The 24,161-nt window shown below is 40.9% G+C and overlaps 1 protein-coding gene across 1 annotated transcript in view; it reads left to right on the top strand.

The window, feature by feature from the left end:
- NUP93 (nucleoporin 93kDa) overlaps nucleotides 1–23,918 on the top strand; it is a 32,880-nt gene extending 8,962 nt beyond the window's left edge. The window contains exons 3-19 of the mRNA XM_009700273.1: nucleotides 446–520; nucleotides 2,638–2,724; nucleotides 4,076–4,215; nucleotides 6,463–6,595; nucleotides 7,580–7,737; nucleotides 9,451–9,616; nucleotides 10,440–10,533; nucleotides 11,440–11,631; nucleotides 11,880–12,006; nucleotides 12,119–12,191; nucleotides 12,523–12,567; nucleotides 14,208–14,324; nucleotides 14,966–15,084; nucleotides 17,032–17,149; nucleotides 17,528–17,611; nucleotides 18,422–18,550; nucleotides 23,685–23,918. Of these exons, the coding sequence (XP_009698575.1) occupies nucleotides 446–520; nucleotides 2,638–2,724; nucleotides 4,076–4,215; nucleotides 6,463–6,595; nucleotides 7,580–7,737; nucleotides 9,451–9,616; nucleotides 10,440–10,533; nucleotides 11,440–11,631; nucleotides 11,880–12,006; nucleotides 12,119–12,191; nucleotides 12,523–12,567; nucleotides 14,208–14,324; nucleotides 14,966–15,084; nucleotides 17,032–17,149; nucleotides 17,528–17,611; nucleotides 18,422–18,550; nucleotides 23,685–23,795 (1,968 nt within the window). The 3' untranslated portion in view covers nucleotides 23,796–23,918. The remainder of the gene's footprint in view (nucleotides 1–445; nucleotides 521–2,637; nucleotides 2,725–4,075; nucleotides 4,216–6,462; nucleotides 6,596–7,579; nucleotides 7,738–9,450; nucleotides 9,617–10,439; nucleotides 10,534–11,439; nucleotides 11,632–11,879; nucleotides 12,007–12,118; nucleotides 12,192–12,522; nucleotides 12,568–14,207; nucleotides 14,325–14,965; nucleotides 15,085–17,031; nucleotides 17,150–17,527; nucleotides 17,612–18,421; nucleotides 18,551–23,684) is intronic.
- The last annotated feature ends 243 nt before the right edge of the window (nucleotides 23,919–24,161 follow it).

The raw sequence follows: 24,161 nt of genomic DNA, 5'->3' as shown, positions 1-24,161 counted from the left end.
ACTGGAGTGCCAGATTTGTTAGACTGGATCCATTTCAACTCGTCCATTGAGTTCTGTGTCCTTGCTGTGATGGAGATTCAGACTAGATGCTTTGCAGCAAGACACTGACACGACAGTAAGCAACCTTTCAGGAAACAAAAGGAAGGAATTAAATTTATGAGATGCTATCGAGAGACACTGATGTCCTAATTCCAGAGAGCTAATAGTTGGTTTGTGCGCTGAATAAGAAGGATTTCTGTCACTTCAGAAAGTTTAAGCTATATTGGGAAGATAATGGGGTATTGCAATGAGACTGCGCATTTTACTCTGTAGATAGTTCAAAACCCTGTTCTTAGTTCTGTCAGGAACATGGTTTTGCTCTTGTTCTTTAGGAAGAGTTATATTGGTATAACTCATTGCAGTAATTTTATACCTTATACCTTCTTATATACTTCTCATTAAACAGCCTAGCTACGTTGGTGAGTTGGGTCCTCCAGGTCGCAGCTCCTTGGACAACGTGGAGATGGCTTATGCTCGTCAGGTGAGTGGAAATGAAAAAACATAATTAAACACTGTTTTCTACAGAGAGGGAGAGAGAGAGAGAGAGAGAGGTGGGGAAAATAAAGACCTATGAGCGTGGTATGTAAGAAGATATGTTAGGTAAAACATGAAAATAGCTACCTGGAGTTAAAATGCAACTTTTGGCCTGGCTCTTTAGAAGTATACTCACCTGTCTGCTACAGACTTTTTTTTTGTCAAAAGGAGATCCTGAACACCATATATGACTGTAGATATCATTTATGCTGGTATAGTAAACTGAAACTCTTTTAACCTTTCAAAAAAAAGAAAGCTTTTCTAGAATTTGTGTCAATGCATAATTGTACGCAAATGAAGACTTTATTTCTCTTTATTCTCACATGTGGAAGATCACTTTTCTGATGTGTGCATGTAGGAAAAAACATGCTGAAATCTTAAACCTGATGTTTGTCAAATCATATCCCATTTTAATGGCGTTACTTATGAGAAGCTTTAGTGCGTCAGCTATGAATTAATATGTCTGGTAGCATTAGACTCCCTCTGAAAATTCTCAGGGAAAACTGATGAACCTTTACGTAACTAATTTGTTACTTTTGTGTGAGATGATCTGTTTACCAGCACTGTTGGAAACAAAATGAAAGAGAAGGACTTCATTTTTCAAAATGGAATATGTGAAACAAAGTAGACAAAGCATTGCCTAATTTGCACACAATTACTGTTATTGTGTGCATTGGCTCAGTCTTTGCTGAGCCAGATAGCAGTTTGTACATCTGTTTTTATATGTCTGCGTTCAGTTATGGTAACCATGAAGAAATTATTTGCAAAAGAAGATGCGTGGTTGTGCTGATAAAGTGTACGTTTGATTTAGTAGTTGTTAATAGTAAGTTAATTTGTTATATGTCTGCTGTAATATACCTGTGTTAAGGGTCTTCCTTATAGCATAATTACGTCTGTTCTTTTAGACTGTCAACATTATTCCCTGACGTTTTGTGAATATAGGAAGCCCAGCCTCTGTAGCAGTACTAGTTCCAGAGGTAGCTACAGAGTCATTGTGTTTTCCCCATGGGTCAGCTCCTGTCAGGTTTACGGGTTGCCTGCAGGCTGCTTGCCGCATGCTGTGGAAACGTGGCATTCATGGCCAGGCTTCTGCTACCAAAACACTCGGTGCAGTCGCTGTGTGCTCCTGGCAAGCCCTCTGGAGAAGCTGTCCTGGCTGAACTGTCCTTAACATCACCCTGCCTGAGTGCAAAAGTACCTGGGTTTCAGCACTGGATATGGGGCTCCCACGGTTTCAGTGGGTAGTTAAGAGTCCTGGAGATCAGGCAGGCATGAAATGTGCTTTAATTATGCTGAAATGATTAATTGTTCTTCGCGGATAGTTCAAACTGTTTCACAGAAACATGGTGACTTCCACACGTGATTTCACTGACACTAAATTCTGCGTGCAGTCCTGAGCTCTGCATCTTGTTTGCACGCTGGGCGTGTTGAAGTAGTACTGCATGCAAAAGAGGCTTAAAGTCCAGCGGCACTGCCTTTCTAGTGTTGAGGAGGATTATTTTGAGATGTAGCTGGAAGGTCTTTTGGACTGAGAGTAGAATAAACAATAGTAGAAGCACCTAAATTAAGACTGAAGATTTAAATCAAGATGGGAGGGGGTGCGTATTTATGTTTCAGGGCGTGTTTTGAAGGGCCGGCTTTCTGTTCTCATTTCTCTCTGTCAGATTTCCCTGAGTACTGCCACAACCAAGCCAAATCCTGTTTCTTTTATGTTAGCAGGTAGGAGGCTGCTGTGCAGGGGATTATCCCAACCATCCAGTTGTCAGGTCACTTCAGAATCTTTGTCCTCCAACAGTGAGGTGTAGTTAGTCTAACACAGCATTCAGTGCAGTGCTTTGCCATGCAGAACCAGGCAGGCCTGGGGCTTTGGTGTGTTTTGGAAGTGGAGTTGATGCTGATGCCTGTTCCTCTTGTGTTGGATTAGAAGCGGGTAATGTGGGAGGCAAGCAGAAGGGGCTTGCTGGGGACGCTCTGTTCCTGAAGCCTGGTTCAAATTATGCTGCTGTTGCTGGGGAAGAGGAGTAGTATGTATTGTTAAATTTGCTTGCTTTCAATATGTTTCAGATTTATATTTATAACGAGAAGATAGTGAACGGACATCTGCAGCCTAACCTGGTGGACCTTTGCGCTGCTGTTGCAGGACGGGATAAGGTACTGGCAGTGAGTTAACATAAAGAAATGTATTTAGTCTGTTTTCACCTGTGATTAACAACCTGCTGACGTTGGTAGAAAAATACTGATATTGCCAAAAAAAAAAATAAAGCATAGCTCCACAGAAAACATACAGCCAATACTGGAATCTTCTCTAGTACAGCAGGACCCACCTCTGATGAACTTGGTCACGGTGAAAATTTCTTAACACAGTGAGGAAGAGAAGAACCTGGTTTCACTGCAGTGTCCCATCATGAGTAATGAGCTGGGGGGGGGGGGGAAATGGCTTTTCATTTTAAATGAGTTCTGTTGTGTTTAGTTTTCTCCTAATATCCTTTAAATGTACTTAGCTGTAGGTGAAGGGTCTTCAATCGGATCCTGCTAGAGCTGAAGTAGGCTCACATAGCAAAGCATAAAGTCCCTAGAATTGACTTTAAACCAACAATCTGTCTGCTTTTCTTTTTTTCTACTCCTTTAATTGCGTTGCCTTGATCCACCCCAAAAAACCAAATGTACAAACCTGGCCACCTTTGAGAAATGCTGGAAGGAGAATACTGCAGGAGAGTCAAGTCATGAAAAAACTTTGCAAATGGGGAGACCAAAAAAGCTGTTCAGAAGCTGAGGGGCAAATGCTTCAGTCAGATCTGAATTACAGGCGTGCATCTTTGCTTTGAACAACTCAGTTCATTTTGCTAGGGACAACGTGGTGAGTTTGGATGGTCTTGTTGCTTTGAAGCACCAAGATCAAATGCCTGCCCTTGCTGCAGCTAACAGTGGTGTTACTTCCCAGTATTTTGCAGTTTCAGCAGGGAAGCTCTAGTCCTGGAGATACTGTTACGATCTCGTCCTTATGAAGGACCAGACCTGGATGGCTTTCAACTTTTTTTTCAGACCTGAGTCTTTGTCCAAGTGATCATCGTCCTTTGGATGTTTCTCATCACAGCTGATTGCACAGATTTCCAAAGGCAGCCAGAGCAGTTGCTTGTATGGAAAGCTGATGTTGTGGTATTTGAGTGGGATGTACAAGCTTGAAATGAGGGAGGGAGTCTGAGCACCGAGTACCCAGGCTAGTTTTGGAAATCGTTGTTGATCTTGCATGACAATTGCAGGTACAATATTTATAGCCATCTTGTACAAGAATTATCTAGAGAAGTCTGGGAAATTTGAATTCTGCAGGACAGAAGTGGCTTACGTTCATGACAGCATCCAGTATCTCCATTACAAATCTAAACAGACTTTTATTCTTGTGGTTTTATGCTTTTCTTAAGCATCAAAACACCACATAGCTCAAAACAGTGTTGCTTGTTCGTCTCTGTACTAATTGCTGTTGCACGGAATGGCTTGTTTCTAGAACATCTCTGAGATGTGGGCCATGGTGAAACAAATGACCGATGTTACCCTGATTCCTGCTAGCGATACCTTGAAAGTCCGGACCAACATGGAGATGTGTATGGAGTTCGTGAAGCAGGCTCTGCACTACCTAGAACAAAGGTAAGGTGAATACTCTGGGTAGCACAGTTTAATAGAGTTCCTTAATAATAAGCCAGAATGATCTTGTAATGCACACAAACATATTAACAAGTCGACTACCTCTTGGTGCTTACAGAAGTGTCTGTTGCCTGTCTTTTCTGTTCTGCAGGGCTTAGAGCAGCCGCTTGAGTATAAAACGGTTTTAGTTAAAAACTATTGTAGTTAAAAAGGCCTTGAATCCATGGGGAGGTTGTTCAGAAGATGCAAAGACCTTTTATTCTTTCTTCTGTGTTGCCTTTATCACTGACAGATATAGAATATTTATGTGAAGATTTTTCACTTGTGAAAAGAGATATATTTCCCCTCTGCGGAAAAAAAAAATCCATTTTTCTATACTCCCTTTCTGATTGCCACTCACTGTCAGGAGTTAGTTCTGGGAGGAAGCGAGGACAGCACTGGGAGCAAATCTGGTGCAATGAGTCAGGTTCTGATCATACAATTTCTACACTGAAAGGTTTTTGTAAAATTTGAAGACCCTAAAGCTGAGACATCTAGCAGTAATTTTCAGGCTCTGGAAAGTGATTTACTGTCTGTATCAGCAAGTATCGCAGGGGCCTAAGATCCTTGGCCAAGAAAACACTTGGAGAATTGCAGGCTATGGAGCAGCCCAAAGCTGAATCCCCGGATGGCCATATTACCTATTCACTGCACATGTGGATATTGCAGGGTCTCTTATCTAGTAGCCGCTGATGTAATGCCAGCAGGCTAGTTCAGCAGTGGAAAGCAAACTATAGCTGCAGTGTAGTGCGTGGGCATTTGTTACGGATACAGATCTGCCATCTGAGCACTGAAAGTGCTGTGCTCTGAAACAGCACACTGGGAAGAGATGTTTTTGCCTCCTGGCACAGCCTATTCTTGGCCCCTGACAGTTGGTTGCCACGCCTCATCGGCACTCGTCACCCAGGGGTGGTGGCTGGATGCCTGCCTGTGCACCGATGACTGCCTGTGCACGGATGAGCTGACGCATCCGAAGGATCTTCTGTTTCCAGTTCTGCTGTCTCAGCAGTGTGCGATGAGCCAGCGACTCTTAACCTGATATGCCAAATAGCCAACTTCCTAAATTTTCACAGTGCCATTAACTGCTAACTAGAATTAGGAATTAGTTACATATAGTGTCCCCCCGCCCCCAACCCTCCCAATTGTGGAGACTAGGCCCTTCGGACTTGGGTTTTTTTTAAAAAAAAAAAAACAACAAACCAAAAAAAACCCAAAAAAAACCCCAAAAAAACCCACCAAAAACCCAAACACAGAACCAAAACCAAACAGCTGTGCCTTGCTTTGTAGCTTTTCTTTCCTAGCAGGAATTGGCTGATACTGGGATGTTTCCATGCCTCACCAGCCCCTTGCACATACAAGGAGGGGATGTAGTGCTGCTCACAGCTGTTCCTGCATTAGTTGCTTTGGAGCAACTGTGATCTTAAGCCCTGAGGAGCATGTGCTTAACTCAGCCATAAAGTTAGTTATCAAGATACACTGATACTTGCCTGTATTTAGCATAGCCTTTCAGTTTTATAGTCTGGTAGTGCACAAGTCTTACTGTCTGCTGCAGAGAAAAAAAAAAAAAAACACAACCTTCATATAATTTGTTGCTGCTGCTTATATAGGTATTCCTTCAGTGTACAGACTTCTGAGACTCCTGCTTCTAAACATGAATGTTTGTTAAATTAACCTGCCTTTATTACAGTCTTTGATAGGTTATTTTAGAAGGTGTTCTCAAAGCTGCCTTTACCAGCTGTTTTTCTCTAAATTCCCATTTTCTCTGTGATTTCCTTCTGGAAAGTCCATGGCCCTGAAGTTTGTATTTGTCCATAGGGCAGAGAGGAGACACAAACGTATCTGTGGTGTTCAACTGTTCTTCTGTGACAAGATTGAGGGTTAAAGCATTTGGATAGAAAGGCTTTTTGCCAGTTACTAATTGAGTTTAACTTGGTACTAAGGGAACCTAATGAGAGGAACCTCATAATAAAGTTGAACTTGGAGCAGTATACCACAGACTCCAAACATGGTTTCTCTTGAGACTGTTGAATACAAGGATCTTCCTAAATCGACAGAAGTTTTTGCCTCATTTTGTTGTAGTGATAATGTTTGAACATCAAGGTAATTTGCTTTAAATTGCTAATTTGGTTGGATCTGAAAGGCAGTGGATGTGTTCGTAGCAAGTGTATTTCAGTCTGTTCACATGTTTGTTTTGCTTGTGATGTTTTTCAGTTACAAAAATTACACCTTTGTGACAGTCTTTGGAAACTTGCACCAGGCTCAGCTGGGTGGAGTCCCAGGGACCTACCAACTAGTCCGCAGCTTCTTGAACATCAAACTCCCTGCGCCTGTCCCTGGTCTCCAGGTATGTCCATCACTTTCAGTGACTGAGCTAAAATAATAACACAAATCTGTTTGCTCCAGCGCGGCCAAGAAACTAGTGTAGCTTCCAGTCGTTTTTCTATTGTTTAAACTGCTTTTAGGACAGCAGGCTCTTATTCCTTCTCTAGAATTTTTCATTAGGAAAATGGAAGATAGACAAAATCACTTTTGAGTTCAGAGCTACTCCCGAAGCATGGTGGTGCTCAGTAGTTTGAGTTCTAAATTCTAGAAATTATGATCTCTTCTGCTGGTATTTTTAGAGATCAACAAGCAAGTATGAAAATACTTTATGATGCAATCTCCCTGTTTTACTTTTTCTCTTGTTTTGCACTTACTGTAAGATGGTGGCACCAGTTGTTGATGCCTAAATATGTAATGAATTAAGCTGAATTGTAGCTCCAGCCTTTTATTTAGGAATCTGAATAAAATCCTGCTCACTTGCACATAGTAGAAAATGCGTAGCTGCGCACCTACAAAATTGCCAGATAAACAGGCAGGCTGCTTTGAAAAATTAAAGTTAAAAGTTAAATGAAATAATAACAAATTATAATATTGGAGCCCACATAGCTGAGTCTAGCCGTCATTTTCTTACCTGCTGAGATTCATGATGAGTTTGTTATCTTTCTGTTTCAATATAAATGTTTTTAATACCTCAGTAGTGTAATCCACCTCTGGGGTGGGGAGGGTATCTCTATGCTAGTTCTGGGATAGTCAGAATTCCACTCAGAACTGAAATGTGGGCAAGCAGAAGAGAGTCCCATCCTTTGCTGCTGGGATGTGCACAGGTTTCAGAGGACTTAAACTTTATGACCTCTAGGTTCTGACCAAAAATTCTGACCAAACAGCATTTTTTTACCAAAATCAGTGTGTCAGTATAAGGACAAAAATAATGAATGAGGCAAATGGTGAAGAAATTTAATTCAAATATGCTGCTTTAAAAAAAAAAAAATTCTTACTTTATTTTCAGGACGGTGAGGTGGAAGGCCATCCTGTCTGGGCACTGATTTACTACTGCATGCGCTGTGGAGATTTGACTGCAGCCATGCATGTGGTGAAACGGGCACAGCACCAGCTGGGAGAGTTTAAAACCTGGTTCCAAGAGTACATGCACAGTAAAGATAAAAGGTAATTGGGAACTAGGAAAGATCTTTGTGAGGGGTGGGGATTGCTGTGGAGCAGGAAATAATTGGTGGCTTGGTAGAAGTATAAGAAGCTCAGGTCTCTTCTGGTGATGATGGCTGCCTGATGTTTATATTTACTTACATTCCATGTAAGAAGTTTGCATATTTTAATTTGTGGCTTTGAAATCTAGAAATCTCCGTAGAGAAAGAGTTTTTTGACAATATGCAAAAATTTACATTTCAAAAATAATACAGTGGTGTAGCTTTGCTTTTTTACCATAGGATCTGCCCTGTGTAATGGTAGGATACTGCATACAATAGATCAGATTTAGTCTGCTGCCACAAATCCTGTGTCTTTTTATTTCTCCCGTTACTATTTTTAGTTGAATTTCCTTTGGGGAACGCTTTTTCCTACACCTGTTTTCATAAGAACACCACACAATAAAAGCAAGTAGTGTTTGTTAGAGGCCTTTAAAGACATTCACATCTTTCTTGTGCTTATTCTCATCTTCCAGTTTTTGCCATCCATCACTTGACAGAGGCCACTGGCCAAACCAATGATTATGTGGTTGCAAGCAGCTGAGTTAGTGCATCTTAAGGTGTGCTCTGAACTCTGCTGTGGTGTTTTAGGTTATCTTGTTTATCTTTCCCCTTGCAATGAGTTTCAAACAAGTGCATGGTCAGCAGTGTTCCCTTCAAGGGAATGGCACTATCCTAAGTAGGGTACTGGCTGAAACTGGGGGAAATCCGAGGGCCCAGGTAAGTGCCAGGACACGAACCTGTAATATCGCACCTCAGCCTATGACAATTTCATTCATATGTGGGAAGCCCTCATCCTGCAGTGTGTGTTGAATGTATTTGGGCTCTTCAGGTATGAAAATGTGAGCAAGAACATACCAGCTTGCATGTCTTAAACAAGAAAAAACAAACTGAGAGGAGAAAAAAAAAAAAAAATCAAAGTGACATTTACCAAGTAGTGTACGCCATGTTATTCTTTTATAAATTAACCTGGTTTGTAGAGAATATCTGAGAGTGCTCATTATAATAAGATTGTTCCAGAAATGTTAGTGAAGGTACTGTCATTGTTCTCATTACAAACGCTTTAATGAGATACAGTACAATTGGTTTATTTTTGTTTTTATTACAGCTATGAAAAGGTACTCTGCCTACAGATTTGACAATGTCTTAGTCTAGGACAACACTTTATTGATTCAATTCTGTAAAATTCTCTACAAGAGGGTACAAGAAATAGAACAAAAAAGAACATTATGACAGTATTTAATGATAACGATGAAAGCATTTCTCCAAAAAGACTTCATGGTACAACCACCTGCTCACTCGTTAGTTACTAACCCAAAGACTTCCAAAGACTTTGTGAGCTTTCTTTTTCTGAAATGATGAAATAGCAGAGTCAGACAAAAATAACTCATCTGCCACAATATTAATGCACCTCTAAAGAGACTGTCATCTGATTATTATTTTTTTTCTGCAGTGGGTATTTGAAGATAATCCTCCAAAACTTTAAATATATAATTAAGGTCATGTATGCAAAATTTTTAACTACAGATAGAAAGTGCAAGAAATATCCGCCAGTACTTACTGTCATTATGGCTTTCCTGTGAATATACACCTATTCACATTGATTTGTATCCAGGTTTCCTCATACAGGGAAAGGTACGTTTCATATCTTTTCCTTTAATCTTTTTTTTCCCCTTAGACTATCTACTGCCACAGAAAATAAACTGCGTCTTCATTACAGACGAGCTCTGAGAAATAATACTGACCCATACAAAAGGGCTGTGTATTGTATTATTGGCCGCTGTGACATTACAGATAACCAGAGTGAAGTTGCTGATAAAACAGAAGATTATCTTTGGCTAAAAGTAAGCATGATGTTGGGGGTCTGGTGGTGGTTGTTGGTTTTTCGTTTGTTCGTTGTTTTGGTTTGGTTTTTTTAAGAACAGATCTAAATGGTATTGCGTTTCTGCACTGCTCTCCCTAAGTCCAGGTTTGGTGTTTTGCATCAATGTAATGCATGTGACTTGACCTTGCAGATAGCAATGGGCTGGGAACCCAAGTCCCAGGGCTGCTTTGTTACCCTCTGTACTATCAGGTGTTCATTTAGGGACACTTGTCTTTGGAAGTGTCATGTTCTTCATTTGACGCTGATCTTTGTCAGCTGTTTTTACAAGTAGTGTTAGCTTGCTACAGTGAGGATCCTTTGAATTTTCTTTTCTGGATGGATTATGGCTGAGATATTGGTGTCAACAGGCAGAACAAGATGCTGTCAATGTCTCTATAATTCAGAGTCCTTACAGTTTTGGTGGGGGCATGATAGATACTGGTCAGTATCCATTTCTCTCCTGTATCAGATAGAGGGAGTAGAATGATGTATTTTTTAAGAATGGGTAAAAAAATATTGCTTTTAATTGTTGCTTAGTGAGTATTCAGAGTCCCAGCATCAGAGTTTGACGGCGTGGACAGATACAAAAGGACCCCTGGGTTGTATCTGCATGGATTTCTGCTGTTGCTACGTTGGAAATCTTTCCTTCCCAGCAATGGATGGACCTGATACTGTGATTAGAAGTAGTTTCTAGTCAGTTGGTCAGATCTTAGGAGGGGCTTCAGATGGAACAAATATCTTCTGAGTGCATCCCTTGTGCAAGGTGAAGTTGAAATATCTGTGCTGCTTTTTTTTTTTTTTAGCTGAACCAGGTGTGTTTTGATGACAATGGCTCAAGTTCTCCTCAAGACCGACTAACATTATCACAGTTCCAGAAGCAACTGCTAGAAGACTACGGTAAGAAACCACAGAGAGATGTGTGTTAACTGAGGCTCTGCTTTTCTGCTTGGGGCGCTTTCCAATTTTTCTTACACAAACCTCAGACTCTACATAAAACCCTCTAGCTGTCCACTAGTGACAGGCACCTTTTGGGGTGTTCAGGGACAACCTGCTTCCCTAGAGTAATGGCAGACTTCAGTAAGACACAATGAATGAGTCCTGTGTGTTTCCAGCAATCCAGAACATGAATGTTCATCTGTGAACAACACGGCTGCTGTTTGTACTTTATCCATACTAAATTATGGATTGCTTTCTCTCACCATAAATATGCTGAGGTCTTTTAGCAAAACTTCCAACTTTTGGAATACAGAACAGAAAAGCAATCATTACCTAATGTAGGCATGTGTTTCCAAGGCTTTTCTCTGTGAGCATCTATGGTTCATTCTTTCCCTTAAATTACTATTTCAAGTAATTTTCTGGGGACCCGAATTGCAATTCCTTCCACTTCAGAAAGCTTTAGGGAAGTCTGCAGCCCAAGAGAGTACCTTTTCCCATAATCATCTTCCAATCAATCAAAATTAGGTCACTTGGACTATCCAAAATACAAGAATTTGATTTTCCACAGCCTTCTAGTTTGTAGCATTGCTCATACCCAGATAAAAATGTGTGGAAAAGGAAATACAATAAGCTACCGTTAGTGTCACTGAGTAGGAGAACCCAGATTTTTAACGTTATTTGTACCATTTGGCATAAGCATAAATGAAGACAAAAAGTTGTGGTCTTTAGAGAATGTGTGTGTTTCTGTTGGCACTGAATAAACAATAGCGATGCACTGTGACAGGAAGCATGCACTGTCAGTGATCTCTGATTTCAAAATCATTTTCACTTATGCTCTGTGTGTGTTGTGGTTTGTTTTTTTTTCAGGTGAATCGCATTTTGCAGTGAACCAGCAACCTTTTCTCTACTTCCAAGTATTGTTCTTGACAGCACAGTTTGAAGCTGCAATTGCTTTTCTCTTCCGGACAGAGCGCTTGCGTTGTCATGCTGTTCATGTTGCGTTGGTCCTGTTTGAGTTAAAATTGCTCCTGAAATCTTCTGGGCAGAGCGCACAGCTATGTAAGTCCTGCATATTTACTTTGTAATAAAGGAATATTTTCTGAGCCCTTAGAGTACTCTGTAGACACTGCAGGTCTATGTAATTGATCAAACAAGCAGTGTTTATGAGAACAATCTCCTAAAAATTAATTGGTTTAGTTGCATTAGAGCTCTGGATCATGGCTCTCATCTCATCTAATTTGAGATGAAGAGCAGAGAAACATTTCCTGGCATTAGATTCTCTGGTAGTGTTGTTTCTGACATTGCAGTAAGCCATGAAGCTGGTGACCCTCCTGGCGTCAGGCGTCTAAATTTTGTGCGGCTTTTGATGATTTACACTAGTAAGTTTGAATCAACGGACCCAAGGGAAGCTCTGCAGTATTTTTACTTTCTCAGGTAGGAACTAATATATGTCTCTAGATTTTCTCCTAGTTAGTACTGCGTAATTGTTCTTATCTGGGAAGTTCTCAGAAACAAGAGTACCTTCCTCCTTCCCTTTCTTTTGTAGGAGTGAGAAGGACAGCCAAGGAGAGGATATGTTCTTGCGTTGCGTTAGTGAAATAGTAATTAAAAGCAGAGAGGTATGTTTGGCCATGTTTTACCTTCCTCACTTAATCTGAAATTCATTTCTTTGTTGAAATCTTTATTAGGCAGGACAGTCTTAAACAGCTGTTTACTCTTTCTGCCTGATGCAGACCTAGATCACAGGAGATGTCACAGTGACTATATGTTTAAGATATTTAATCACATCTTTTTGCCTGTTACTTATATACAAATAATTTTGACATCGATCACTGTTTTTCATTCATTCATGACTGCATCTTTGTACTTAGTAAATATATTGTGAAATATTGTGCAATTCATCTCCATTTTTGTTTCCTTTTTTCTTACTTTACATCTCTGTGGATATAGTTTGATATGATTCTTGGAAAGCTGGAAAACGATGGTAGTAGGAAGGTGAGTGGACAATTTATGTTTCTATTTTAAATAAAAATTATAAACTCTGTGTGACTCCCAAAGTAGTCATGAGGGTATCTTGCTTTTCTTTATTTTTGACTAGCCAAACTATTACTGTGTTTGAATACATACAAGTTCTCCCAAGTATGAGATCCTTTCTGCAGAATAATCTATGACCTGACCTAACAGAAGGCAGGTCAGGATCCACAGGGCAAACTGTGTCCCTGTAGACAAATGATGTAACTAAAGAAACAAGTGGCATCAGGTAACTTCAGTGAGATCAGAATTTCATCTTTACAGTAGGAAAAGGAATTTAGTACATATTAGTAAAAAACAATTAGTAAAAATGGCTTGCTTGTAAGTGGGTGTGAGGTTGTTCTGTTAACTGAGGTGTGCATGTGAAAACTATCTGTATGATGTTGTCCTCATTCACCTCAGAGGAGGTGTATTACAGCCCATTAAAAATTCTTGTAATAAGGGAGCAAGGGCTAACAGACCACAGGCATAACCACAACTCATCTGTCCCCTCCACATAGATCTGGGTAAGTATTGGATCAAAGATCAGCCATTTTTAGTGGTGATGAATCTTTCTTCTGCTGTAAAAGCAGTAATCTAAGGGTAACATGTAAGTTTACATGGTCAGAAGATAAAGGAAACCTTAAGGTTTCACCTGAAAAGGAGAGTGCATGCAAGTGATTGAAATGTTAGATAATTAACGAAAGTTTTTCTGGTTGCTGCAGCAACTTCGGAAGCTGTCTGTGTAAAGCAGACTCTAGAATCGTTTCAATGTTAATTTTAAGATTAGGGCTCGTGCTGCAATCATTGCTACTGTCAAAAAAAAAAAAAAAAGAATTATTTCTGGCAGGAATTTCTTCTAGATGTTTTTATTTTGTCAGTTTAAAAGCAGTGAGATTGCACACCCGAGAGCAAGGTAACTTGGTAATCTTTACAAATATTTTGTCATTTTGCAGTGCTTTGTAAGATAGTTTTTAGATTGTACTATTAGTGGTGAATCCTGTTTTCTTGACTTTACTCAATTCCTTTTAAAAGTAGGTGTATTCTTGTGTTTCTTTGGTATTAAACCAGCAATCTTAGTTTTAAAATAAATTCTTCTAGATGATATAGTCTTATTTTTACATCCTCAACTGCAGTAAAATCCTTTCCGGATATCCTTGACTCTTTCCTCTCTTTTATTCGACTTATGTTTATTGTTTCTTTTAAAATTCTTGTTGCCCTTTCATTTATCCCTGTAAGATTTCACTTGCAACCCGTCATGCCCAATATACACAAACAGCATCCCTGAAGACCCTGGCATGTTATATTCTGAAGTCTTTTGTGTTTTCTTCTCCTCTGGAACATGTCATCAGCAATTAAAATAATTTAGAATTTGACCTGTTATCTGGGTCATTTTGAATGAATTAGAAGCTACAGATGTCTCAGTGCTGACTCCGTTTTGGAGAAAGCCTCTCTCACAAGAGCTCTTTCTATTTTTAACGTGTCCCTTTTGCGCGTTCCCATGGAAATGTACGGGCCATACTAATCATAATCTATAAAATATTCATTGCCTTGACAGAATATTCAGGATGTTTTAAGCATTCTAATTTCTCTTCTCTCCGTTCGTTTTTGTCTCACCTCTTTAGCCTGGAGTGATAGACAAGTTTACAAGTGACGCAAAACCCATTATTAACAAAGTGGCTTCTGCAGCAGAAAATAAAGGATTGTTTGAAGAAGCTGCAAAACTCTATGACCTTGCAAAGGTAAATGTCTTCTGTGTACTGCTTGAAGTATGTACCTAGTTCACCATTTTTTTCCAAACATTCTCCCTGTGATTAGGTGGTTAAATTTCATCTCTGAGATTGAATTGCCCTTACTCAAGCAGATTATGTCTGCTGCTGTTCATGCAGCCAATGGCTCTGCTTTGAGAGGGGTTTCAGTGAGCAAACCCAGATGGATTATGCTACAGCTATTCTGATTTAAGACATCCTAGTTCTTGATCAATGTGGTCTCTTGACGAGATTGCCCCATACATAATTTTATTCTGGCTAGTGAAGTTAGTTACCTGGAATGTGCACTTCAGTTTCATGGATGTTGAATTGAAGTCTAAAATAGTTGGGCTTTATAATGAGTACTCTTGTTTCCTTTTGAAATAGATTTGAAATAAAAGTGGATACAACCATAGCCACTGTTTTAGAGAAAAAATAGTGGAAAATGCTTTTTCACATGAGCCGACAGCATTATGTTGCTCACAGCTAATATGATCTTGACTCTTTATGGGAGGGAGGCATCTCTGAGCTTGCGCTAGGCACCACTGCGTGAGACCTTTCTGCTTTTTCAGTGAGATAAAAACACTGAGTCCCATCATGCACCTTTTATTTGTGTGTAACTCTAATATCAACAGAACCCTGACAAAGTTTTAGAACTGATGAACAAGCTCCTCAGTCCCGTCGTTCCCCAGATCGGCACTCCCCAATCAAACAAAGAGAGGTTGAAGAACATGGCTCATTCCATTGCTGAGAGGTAAGACAAGGGGACAGGACTGGGTGATTCACCTGAGCCTGACCTGGGACTAATACTCAGTGGCTATTAGTTCCTAATTTTGTTTCTGCTGGCTGGACTGTGGCATCCACAGCGATGTATTCAGGAAGATAAGAGACGAGGTCAGAATTTACCCTATCCTGCTTGTGATGGCTTGCAGTACTGAAGCCAGAAGTGTAATCTTCAGGGGCAGGTCAGTTAAATTTGGCAAGAAGCTTTATCTGTAGGTGAATCAGGAAAAGGGAATTGCAGGATTGCTAACTGGAGACAGAGTCTATTAAGGAGCAGTAAATATAATGAATTGCATGCTTTAGATGATTTTTAAAGCAAAATATCATACCGGTTGCAGAATCATTGCACACAATTCAGTTGTTTGAAATAGTATTAAGGAAAGCTACAAAACCAGTAATTCTGAGTTGTAACAGCAGAGCAGCAAGTTCAGCAGCTGTCTGAAAACTTTATTTCACTGCTGCATTAATGAAAGCTAAAAAGGGAATGTTTAAGCTGAAGTGTGTGTCTATGGCTAATGTAACCAGTGGACCTCATTTCCACAGCCTGTTACTTTAGAAAAGAGACAGAAATGGAAGTGACCAAGAGGAACATCACCTGTAGTGTTGGTGTGCTCCTTAGGAAATGTGTTTGAGAGATATCAGTATTCAAGATTCCTTAACGGCTAGAAGTTAGGAATAACCTGATTCTGAAAGGTTGTAATTGCAAAATAGCTTTGTGATTTTTGAAATCATCTTCTTTTGGTGCACCTTGTCACAGTGACTGCCACGGACAATTCCTGTATTTTATTAGAGCAAAATGTGGGTACCTGTGAGAAATGTCACAGCTTTTCCTCAACCCTTCTGGTGGGGAAGAATAAAAATAAACCAAGCTGGCGCTTTGAAATTGGGAAGACAAATACAGAAATGTATTGATTTTGGTCAGAGGCCTTTGCCTTTCTTCTTTTGACAAGTGGTGTTTGCCAGTCACTCCTTCAGTCAGCCTTTCCTTCGTTTAGTCAGGCTGCAGACTGAGTGAATATTGGTGCCGTATTGACTTAGTGAGAAACTCATTTGGTAGCAGACATTAAGGAGAATTAAACCTATGGCTTGAGTTTAAGCTTCAGCAAAGGCCATAATGGATTTTGGTTTGCCACTTACTTTGATCTGTATGAGAATGCTAAATATTAATGTTCAATAATGCCACTTTACAGCTGTAAACCTTCTTGACTGCAAAGCCAGAATGGTTCTGATTAGCTCATCTTCTTGCCAGTTAAACGTAATACGGGGCTTTTCTTCATATACCCTCCTGCAGACAGTACTGTAGCGATGCAGCTTTCTTCCTGTGCCGCCTTGCGTTGTTTTTGGAGCAGAGGAGACACCCAGCAGAGAAGGCCAAGAGGCTATCTGGCTTCCTCTGCAGCAGCGCAGCACTTGACCACTCTTACTATTACCCTGAGGAAGGAGCTCCTTTCTGACCTTGTCCTGTTAGGAGTAAGAGCAGACAGCCCTCCAATTCATCTCCTAGCAAGCGTAGCTAGTAAGAGCGTGCAGAAGCGTCTAATCCATTTTTAAGTCTTAACTTTTTGCCTGAAGCAGGCAGTTGTGCTGGAGAATTGTCTGCTGTCAAATGGCATGTTAAACGTGCTTGTACAGCGCTTGCCTTGCAGGTCTCTGGTTCCTGTCACTCTTTTCCCCATGAATGTAAACATTTAAAAGGAAACAAGTGCTGGATTTGATGGAAAACTAGAAGTGAATAAAAGTATTTTTAAAAAGCCACAAGCTGTGAAAATTCTGCCTCCTGGTTAAGGAAAATTAAAACTGTCCTTTGTTAGATGCCTTCTGTCCTTGTGCTTGATATCTCCTCTTCCAAGAATTGCAAGAGCACATTTATAAATGGTTACCGTTTTGCACAATAAAATTATGAAACAATTTCTTTCAGGTACAAAGCTCAGGGGATAAGTGCAAAGAAATCCGTTGACTCCACGTTCTACCTTCTGCTAGACTTAATCACGTTTTTTGATGAATATCACGCTGGTCACATTGACAGGGCCTTTGATGTAAGTTTCAAGAGTTCTGTTTGAAGTGCAGCCTTCCTAATACCCTTGAAAGCCCAGAATGTCTCAAATAACATCACTTAAAACAAAAAATTGTATTTAATGAGTTAGAAGGTGCTGCAATGCTCTAGGAATTTAAAAATGTGTTTCTTCCCTGTTGCTTGATAATCGGAAAGATCTTTCTGGAGCTATTTTGTAGACATTGAACAAAATATTCCTGCTACTCAGCAAAGTGAGGAGATAAACCAGTAAATACCAGTGAAATTATTTCTCTTGAATGGAATCAGGAGCATTTCATTAACACTTCAAAAACATATTTTATTAGTATATGGTACATAGAACATTGATTATCTACTCTGATTCCTGCTTTTCTTTTTGAAGATTATTGAACGCCTAAAGCTTGTACCTCTTAGCCAAGATTGTGTAGAGGAGAGAGTTGCTGCCTTCCGGAATTTCAGCGATGAAGTAAGTAAGGTCTCTTGGTTTTAGCTCCCAAAAGCCTTAAGCTTTGTTAAAAGGATCTTAAGACCTTGTCGTCTCATCATTCTTATACTTTAAGAGGGAAATAGGTTGGGATTATTTTGCATTTGTACAATTAGACTCTTGGCTTGCAACTTTTTCTCCTCAGTGCTGTTCTTTGGAGCACTAGAATTTCCTATCCAGAAATCCTGTCTACATTTTGCAGAAGGCATCTGCCGATCTGACTCACTCTTAACTTACTGAGTTTGATTCAAGAATTTGGAATATTGAAAACTTTCAGCTGTGCTGCTGACTTAGTTCTTCCATGCTCTTAATGGTCACTAAACATTTGTAGGGTTTTGAGTTTCCCTCCCTCCAAATTAGAGGAACTCATGTATTTGGGTATGAGCAGATGAGGCATATGAAGCACCATGGAAGGTCATTATCACTCTTGAATTGTCTTAAGACGGTGACACTTCTCTTTTAGGCAGTATTTGTGTGTATTTGGGTGCTTTGGAGGTTTTTTGTATCCGAGCGCTTTGCGTTTCATTTGAACCGGTGCTATCGAACACGAAGGTGCAGCTGTTTACGCGTGTGTCTCTCAAAATTCTCGGTAACTTTTTTTGCCCAGTGGTGCGGTCACAGCAGAGGTAACGATTAAATGTATGACTGTTATATGAGTAAATATCAACCATAGTTATCATTGCTTGGTTTTCTGACATTGTATAGCAAGGTTAATGACTCTGTCAGCTTGCTCTTCCTTGCAATATGTCTGTCTGTTTGTTTTTTTTTTTTTACCCCCTCTTCTTTATGTAGATCAGGCACAATTTATCTGAGGTCCTGCTTGCAACCATGAATATTTTATTCACCCAGTATAAGAGGATGAAAGGCACAAGCCCAGCCACTCCTGCCAGACCCCAGCGGGTAATGGAAGACAGAGATTCGGTAAGACTATAATCCTCACTGTCTGACAAGTTTTCCTACTTCCTTTTTCCCCTGATTTCAAGGGATTGGGCTTCAAATAACTGTGAATCTTTAATGGTCTTCTCTTTTGGCTCGCTCAGTTACTTAGAATCTTAGACTACTCAGCTACTTAGAGCCTTGAGACTAGTCTTTCATAACTCCAGTTTTGTGTGAAGAAAGGATATTGCTCTAACTGGCATTGAGCTAATATATTGCGCTATATATCCACCTCCTAGCAAGAGAAAACAAGTGTTTGCTTGCTTCTTGGTGGCATCTTAAATAGTTACCAGATGTGGACAGTGTCATGTCTCTAGGATGGTTGGTGTTGCTGCCTTGACAACTGAACTCTTGCTTTTCAAGAACCTGATTTCTACTCCTTTCATTTGAGTTAGTGCCCTCTTCGTGCAAAACTGATTTCTGGCGGAAAAGCCTTCCGTGACTCCTCTCCTTGGCTTGCTTCTGTAGTGACGTGGGCTGACATTTTCAAAGTGTCCTTGGGTAACACACCAGGTTGCTCAAGTACAAGTTCACTTGGTGAATGACTGTAGCAGTTTGCCAGCGGTGTTCTGTCTCTGCAGCAGAGTGGGCAGCTTCCAGGTGCAGTGGTGCTTGGTCTGCCTGCCTGGTGTAAATAAAATGGTTGACAGCGGTGGGTTTGACTTCACTGCTAGATTTGGTGCTGAAGCATTTCCCTCACCCACTGATAGGAGCCTACACCTTCAGCAAGCCTCAAAATAGGTGCCACTGAACAGGCACAGCCAGATTTGTGGGCACTCGCCTGTCGACGTACTGTGTTGAGCAGAAGGGTTCTCAGCTTAGCTCTCATCGGGTTTGGTCTTGTAGCTCTTAAGTTAAAGCTGCCACAGGCACTTGAAAACCACTCATCCCGTCTTACAGATTAGGGAATAAGTATCAAGTCCTTTTCAGAATGAAAACCAACTTGGGCCACAGCGAGCTTTATTCCAGGCTTTAGTCATCTGCAAAAGTGCCTTTGATCTGTAAATTGCCATATTAGTAAAAGTCTTAGTAGCATGTTTAAATTGCATCAGAAAATGAAAGGCTCAAGTAATGACACAGCTTTGTATCAGCTTTTGTCTTTGGGGTACAGTCTGCGTGTGAGCTACGGGATCCTGCCTTGCAACTGCACTTGTAATCTAGATCGGCAGTATTGGAGAAGGATGTGCGCTGCTTGGGCTTTTCCCACCTTAAATTCTGCATGTGTGAAGAAGTCCCAGGCTAACGCAGTCTGTTACCTGCTCTGTGTGTTCACGAGGTTGGCACTGAGCAAACAGCCTTAGCTCCTTGCTTCCCAAGTGAGCCGTTTACGTTCATTTTGTGATTTCAGTCTTGTGCCTTATGTAGAAGCATTTACCATCTCCATAGGGGTGTAGTGCTGTCAGGTGTCATCTCAGTATGAATACCGTGACCATGGTCTACCAAAGATTATTGAGCTGATCGGTGATGGGATTAGCAGCTTTACTGACAGGAGTTTGTGTAGAAGGAAGCCACCATGACATCGTATCATATTGACAGCATGCCTGTTACCAGCATGCTCAAGGTGAGCATGCTTCATAAACTGTGCCTTTGTGCTGCTACAGTTGTGGAGATCAGCTGATGATGTACTTTGCTAAAAACCCTTGAAAGGTTTCTTTTTTCAGGCTTCAAGTTTTGTTAATCAAGCTTCTGGTCTTGTGGTGGGATCTCATGGCAGCAGGGTATCAGTGGTATTGGAGGCAGAGGGGTTTCCGAGTCATGGATCTCCGGCTGCTGTGTGCCATAAAAACTGCGCTTAACATCAGAGGGGACAAGTGCCTGCTGTCTCTGCAGTCGAAGAGGTGATAAGAAAATAGCTATGTGACTGTTATGTCAGAAGGGAGCATAAATCTACTAACGTAGGACTAGCTATAGAGAAAAAAAAGATACAGCCTGGTAGCTCCTGGCTGCCTAAAGATTTGCATGCACAGAGAAATACCAGGTATGGGCACATGGAAGGTAGGGTAAGAATAGCCTTAGCACGTGTTCCCCTTTTTTCTTACCCTGAAGAATTTCCTCCAAGACTGCGGGAGCAGAGAATCTGGACCGCTTCAGTTTCCCTGTCTGGGAAGCAACTCGGGCGATTTTAGTGGTGGGAAGAAATGAGGGCACTTTAAATGTGAGAAGAGAGGTGTTTCTTCAGCAAAATCTCCCCGTTCACGTGAACGGAGATGGCAGATACAAGCTTCTGCAGGCTATGCTTGGCAAGAATTTTTCTCTTGAACATCTCTGGGAGAAAGGCAGGTTTTCCTTTTTCCACAGGGAAGCAAATTTTAGGGCAAATCAGGCTCTTCCAGAAGCTTTAACGATCTCAGTGCATTGCCCAGTAGACAGTGCAAGTGAAAAATGACCTTTCCTTGAATAGATCTTTAAAAATCTCTGGATTTTCTCTGGATCCATTGGAGCAGACAGATTCAAATCCCTCTCGTCATCAGAAGAATTTAAAAACATGAGATGGCAGCTGTTCGTAAGTCTGAGGCTTATTCCACGTAGCAGGGAACAAAGTCCCCCAGAGCAGGAACGCGTGGCTCTTGAATTTGCCCTCTGGTGCCAAGCACTCGTTTGCTGACTGCCCGAAGTGAGACCCGGCTCTAAGGGGTAAGGAGTAGAGGGGCTTAGGCAGGAATGATGTGGACAAGGGCAGGATAGAGAGGAACAGTGCTTCTGGAGCCCCCTGAACCCAGTAACGCTCTCTGCTAGAACATCTCCTGTCTCTCTTTGGAGATGAAATAGGCTTTATTTAGAAATGATTGGGCTTGGAGTCAGAGCTGGCATTTTATGCTTTTTGTTTATTTCAGAATGAAATTACCTAAGCTGTGTTTTGAGTTTTGGTGGGGTTTTTTTAATATATATATACATTAATTAGTTTAGGGAATGAGGGAGCAAAGTCCTGTCCCACTTGGTCTGATCTATTTTGCCAGATTTCAGGCAGAGATTGCAGCGAGCCCGGACTGCAGTGCTGGAAGCCCTGGCTGCAGTGACAACCCTCACCCAGATGCTGTTGAGTGCATGACAGCAATGTCATATGCTCCCTGCGCCGATCCAGGGTGGCAAACTCTCTGGAGCAGCCCAAAGGCATTATCTCTGCAGCAAGATTAGGTCATGAAAGGAATGGAATTCTTTTTTTTTTTATTTATTATTTGTGGTGTTATTTTAAATCACAAGTGACTCTAAGATTCATTAAGTAATTACAGCCAATAGAACATCTAAACCTCCAGGCCGCTCTTAACCTCTGCAAACCTCTGTTCGTTCTTCCTGAAATATTGCAACCTATCAGTTGTTTGGCTTTTTAGAAATAGACCAGCTCTAGTATCATTGCTACTGTAAAGGTAAAGGGGACAGTAACTCGCACTGCCTTTCTTAGTCACAGTAAGAGTTTTTGCCTCGTAATACTTTAATTCCAAAGAGTCGGACACCTTGATGTACCTTTTGTTTTCGTCTACCACCTGTTTTGACCTCCACTGAAAAGTAGCAGGTCAGACATAATTGCACAACCTCGCTGTGTAACAGATTTGGAAGCAGACTAGAAGAAATGTTGACTGTAACTGGAACTGAACAAGTAATTTCCAGGCCACCTTGTTAAGTAGCCAGTGCATTGGTGTTAGCTAGGTGGTAGCTTACGCCTGGGGAACCTGTCCTGGGAGATTTTAGCAACTGGATCACTCTCAGTTTTGCTGCTTCCTGCATTCCTCAGCTGCGGTGCTTAAGGAAGGGAGGAATGCCTCCCGCTGCCTCGCTGGCCCTGCCATCTGCAGCTCCAGGTAGTCACCCATCCTCGGCCAGACGGGAATACAGCACAGGATGGCAACCCTGCTCTCTCTTTCAGCCAGGTCTTTCAGCACCGGCCTTTGTAGACAGTCACAGCTTTCCTTCAGACAGGATAATGGGAACAGAAAATGAAGTGGCTGTGATCTCAGTGCTAAAGAAGACTTAACTTTCCTGCCCCATGTGTAAAATTGAAGGGGTTTTGTACAGCTGAAGCAGCAGCATTTGGACAAGCATCTGGAAACAAACAGATGAGCATCCTGGCTTTTCCATTATCAGCTTCCAAAGCTGCTCTGTTGCCACTGAATGACTGACTGGTTTAACAGCACCCTGAAAAAGGGAGTAGAATTGCCCAAATGGGCATTGGGGATGATGTTTATGACTGTTCCCAACCATCTGATGGCCTTCGGTCGCTTCTCAGTTTGCAAGTTCCTGCTGTCAGTTTTACCCGCCGCATGCCCACAGCAACCAAAGCTGCTTCAGCTTTCCCGGCAGTCAGTAGATTAAAGGAAGATTTGAACAGTGGGATCTGCTAGTACAGTAATTTAAAGATGCTTAGTATTTAGGAAGAAAACACTCTGAGCAACCAAAACAATCAGTCTGCACAGCCTTCCATAAAGATTCGGGCTTTCTGTATTCTCCTGAACTCTACCAGTTATCGGAATGATTTGCCTTTTAATTTACTAATTATTTTAATGAACGAAGCAAATGATTCCTGAATTCCTTCAGCTGTAACATAGCTTTCTGGTGCTGGTACATCTGCTTTCATTGTGTTACGGAATGAAGAGCCTTTAAGGAGGTTGGTAATTAAGGATGTTGTAGGTGATGCTGGAAACCTCCAGGTACTTGTGGCACCACTGATTTGTTCCCAGTACTTCTGCTTTGAGAAAGTTAATGCTGCATTTCAGCAGGGTCGACTTTCTGTTTTTCAAGGTGGGAAAGAATCCTGTTGCCCTGGGAAAGCCCCCTTCATGCAGAAATGACAAGATTGCTGCAGTACAGCAACACCTCACACTGTCGAAAATGTTTTTTCTTGGGTGATTTTAAGTAAATGGGATTTATTTTTTTTTTTTTAAGCAAAGGGATAACTTGGCATGCTTTTAATGGTTAGAAAAGGAAATAGTTGGATTTCCTTCCAAATGCAGATACATTATCCAGAGAGCAGCTCTGAGAAATAAAGATTACATTTGCTTGTTTGAAAAAGGCAAGTGTTTAACTCCTGTCTGACTTGGCTTTCACTGTGAGTTTTTTTGAGACTAAAGTAACCGTACTTTATTTTTCTGTTTTGTTTGGGTTTTGTTTTTGTTTTTTTTTTTAGCAACTTCGATCTCAAGCTCGTGCACTGATAACGTTTGCTGGCATGATCCCTTACAGAACATCGGGAGACACGAACGCAAGACTGGTGCAAATGGAGGTCCTTATGAATTAGGAGAGAAGCTTTTGCTTAGGGTTGTAACAACCTGTGTCTGTCTTTAGTACGTTCAGAGGGTGGGACCAGTCTTGTTTTTGTATTCTGTATTTTTGTTGATGGAAATAAATTTCTTTGATTTCTCTTTGTTTTTGACATTTTCATTTTCACTGGGTTTTGTGTTTTTATGTTTTTATTCATTTTCTTTTAAATTGGTTTCTATGTAGAATATTTATTCTTAATTAGTTAATGGGCTCTGCAGAGAAAGAAGTCACAGATCTGCAGTAGGGAGGTGAACGAGCAATTTTATAGCAGAAGAGGAAGGAGAGAAGAAAACTTTGATTTAATGCTTGCTGAACATGCGGCTTGGAAATTTTAGAGGGTTTT

The sequence above is a fragment of the Cariama cristata genome, unplaced genomic scaffold (assembly GCF_000690535.1).
Source record: "Cariama cristata isolate BGI_N322 unplaced genomic scaffold, ASM69053v1 scaffold3185, whole genome shotgun sequence".
Lineage (NCBI taxonomy): Eukaryota > Metazoa > Chordata > Aves > Cariamiformes > Cariamidae > Cariama > Cariama cristata.
This window is presented reverse-complemented; position numbering and strand designations above follow the sequence as displayed.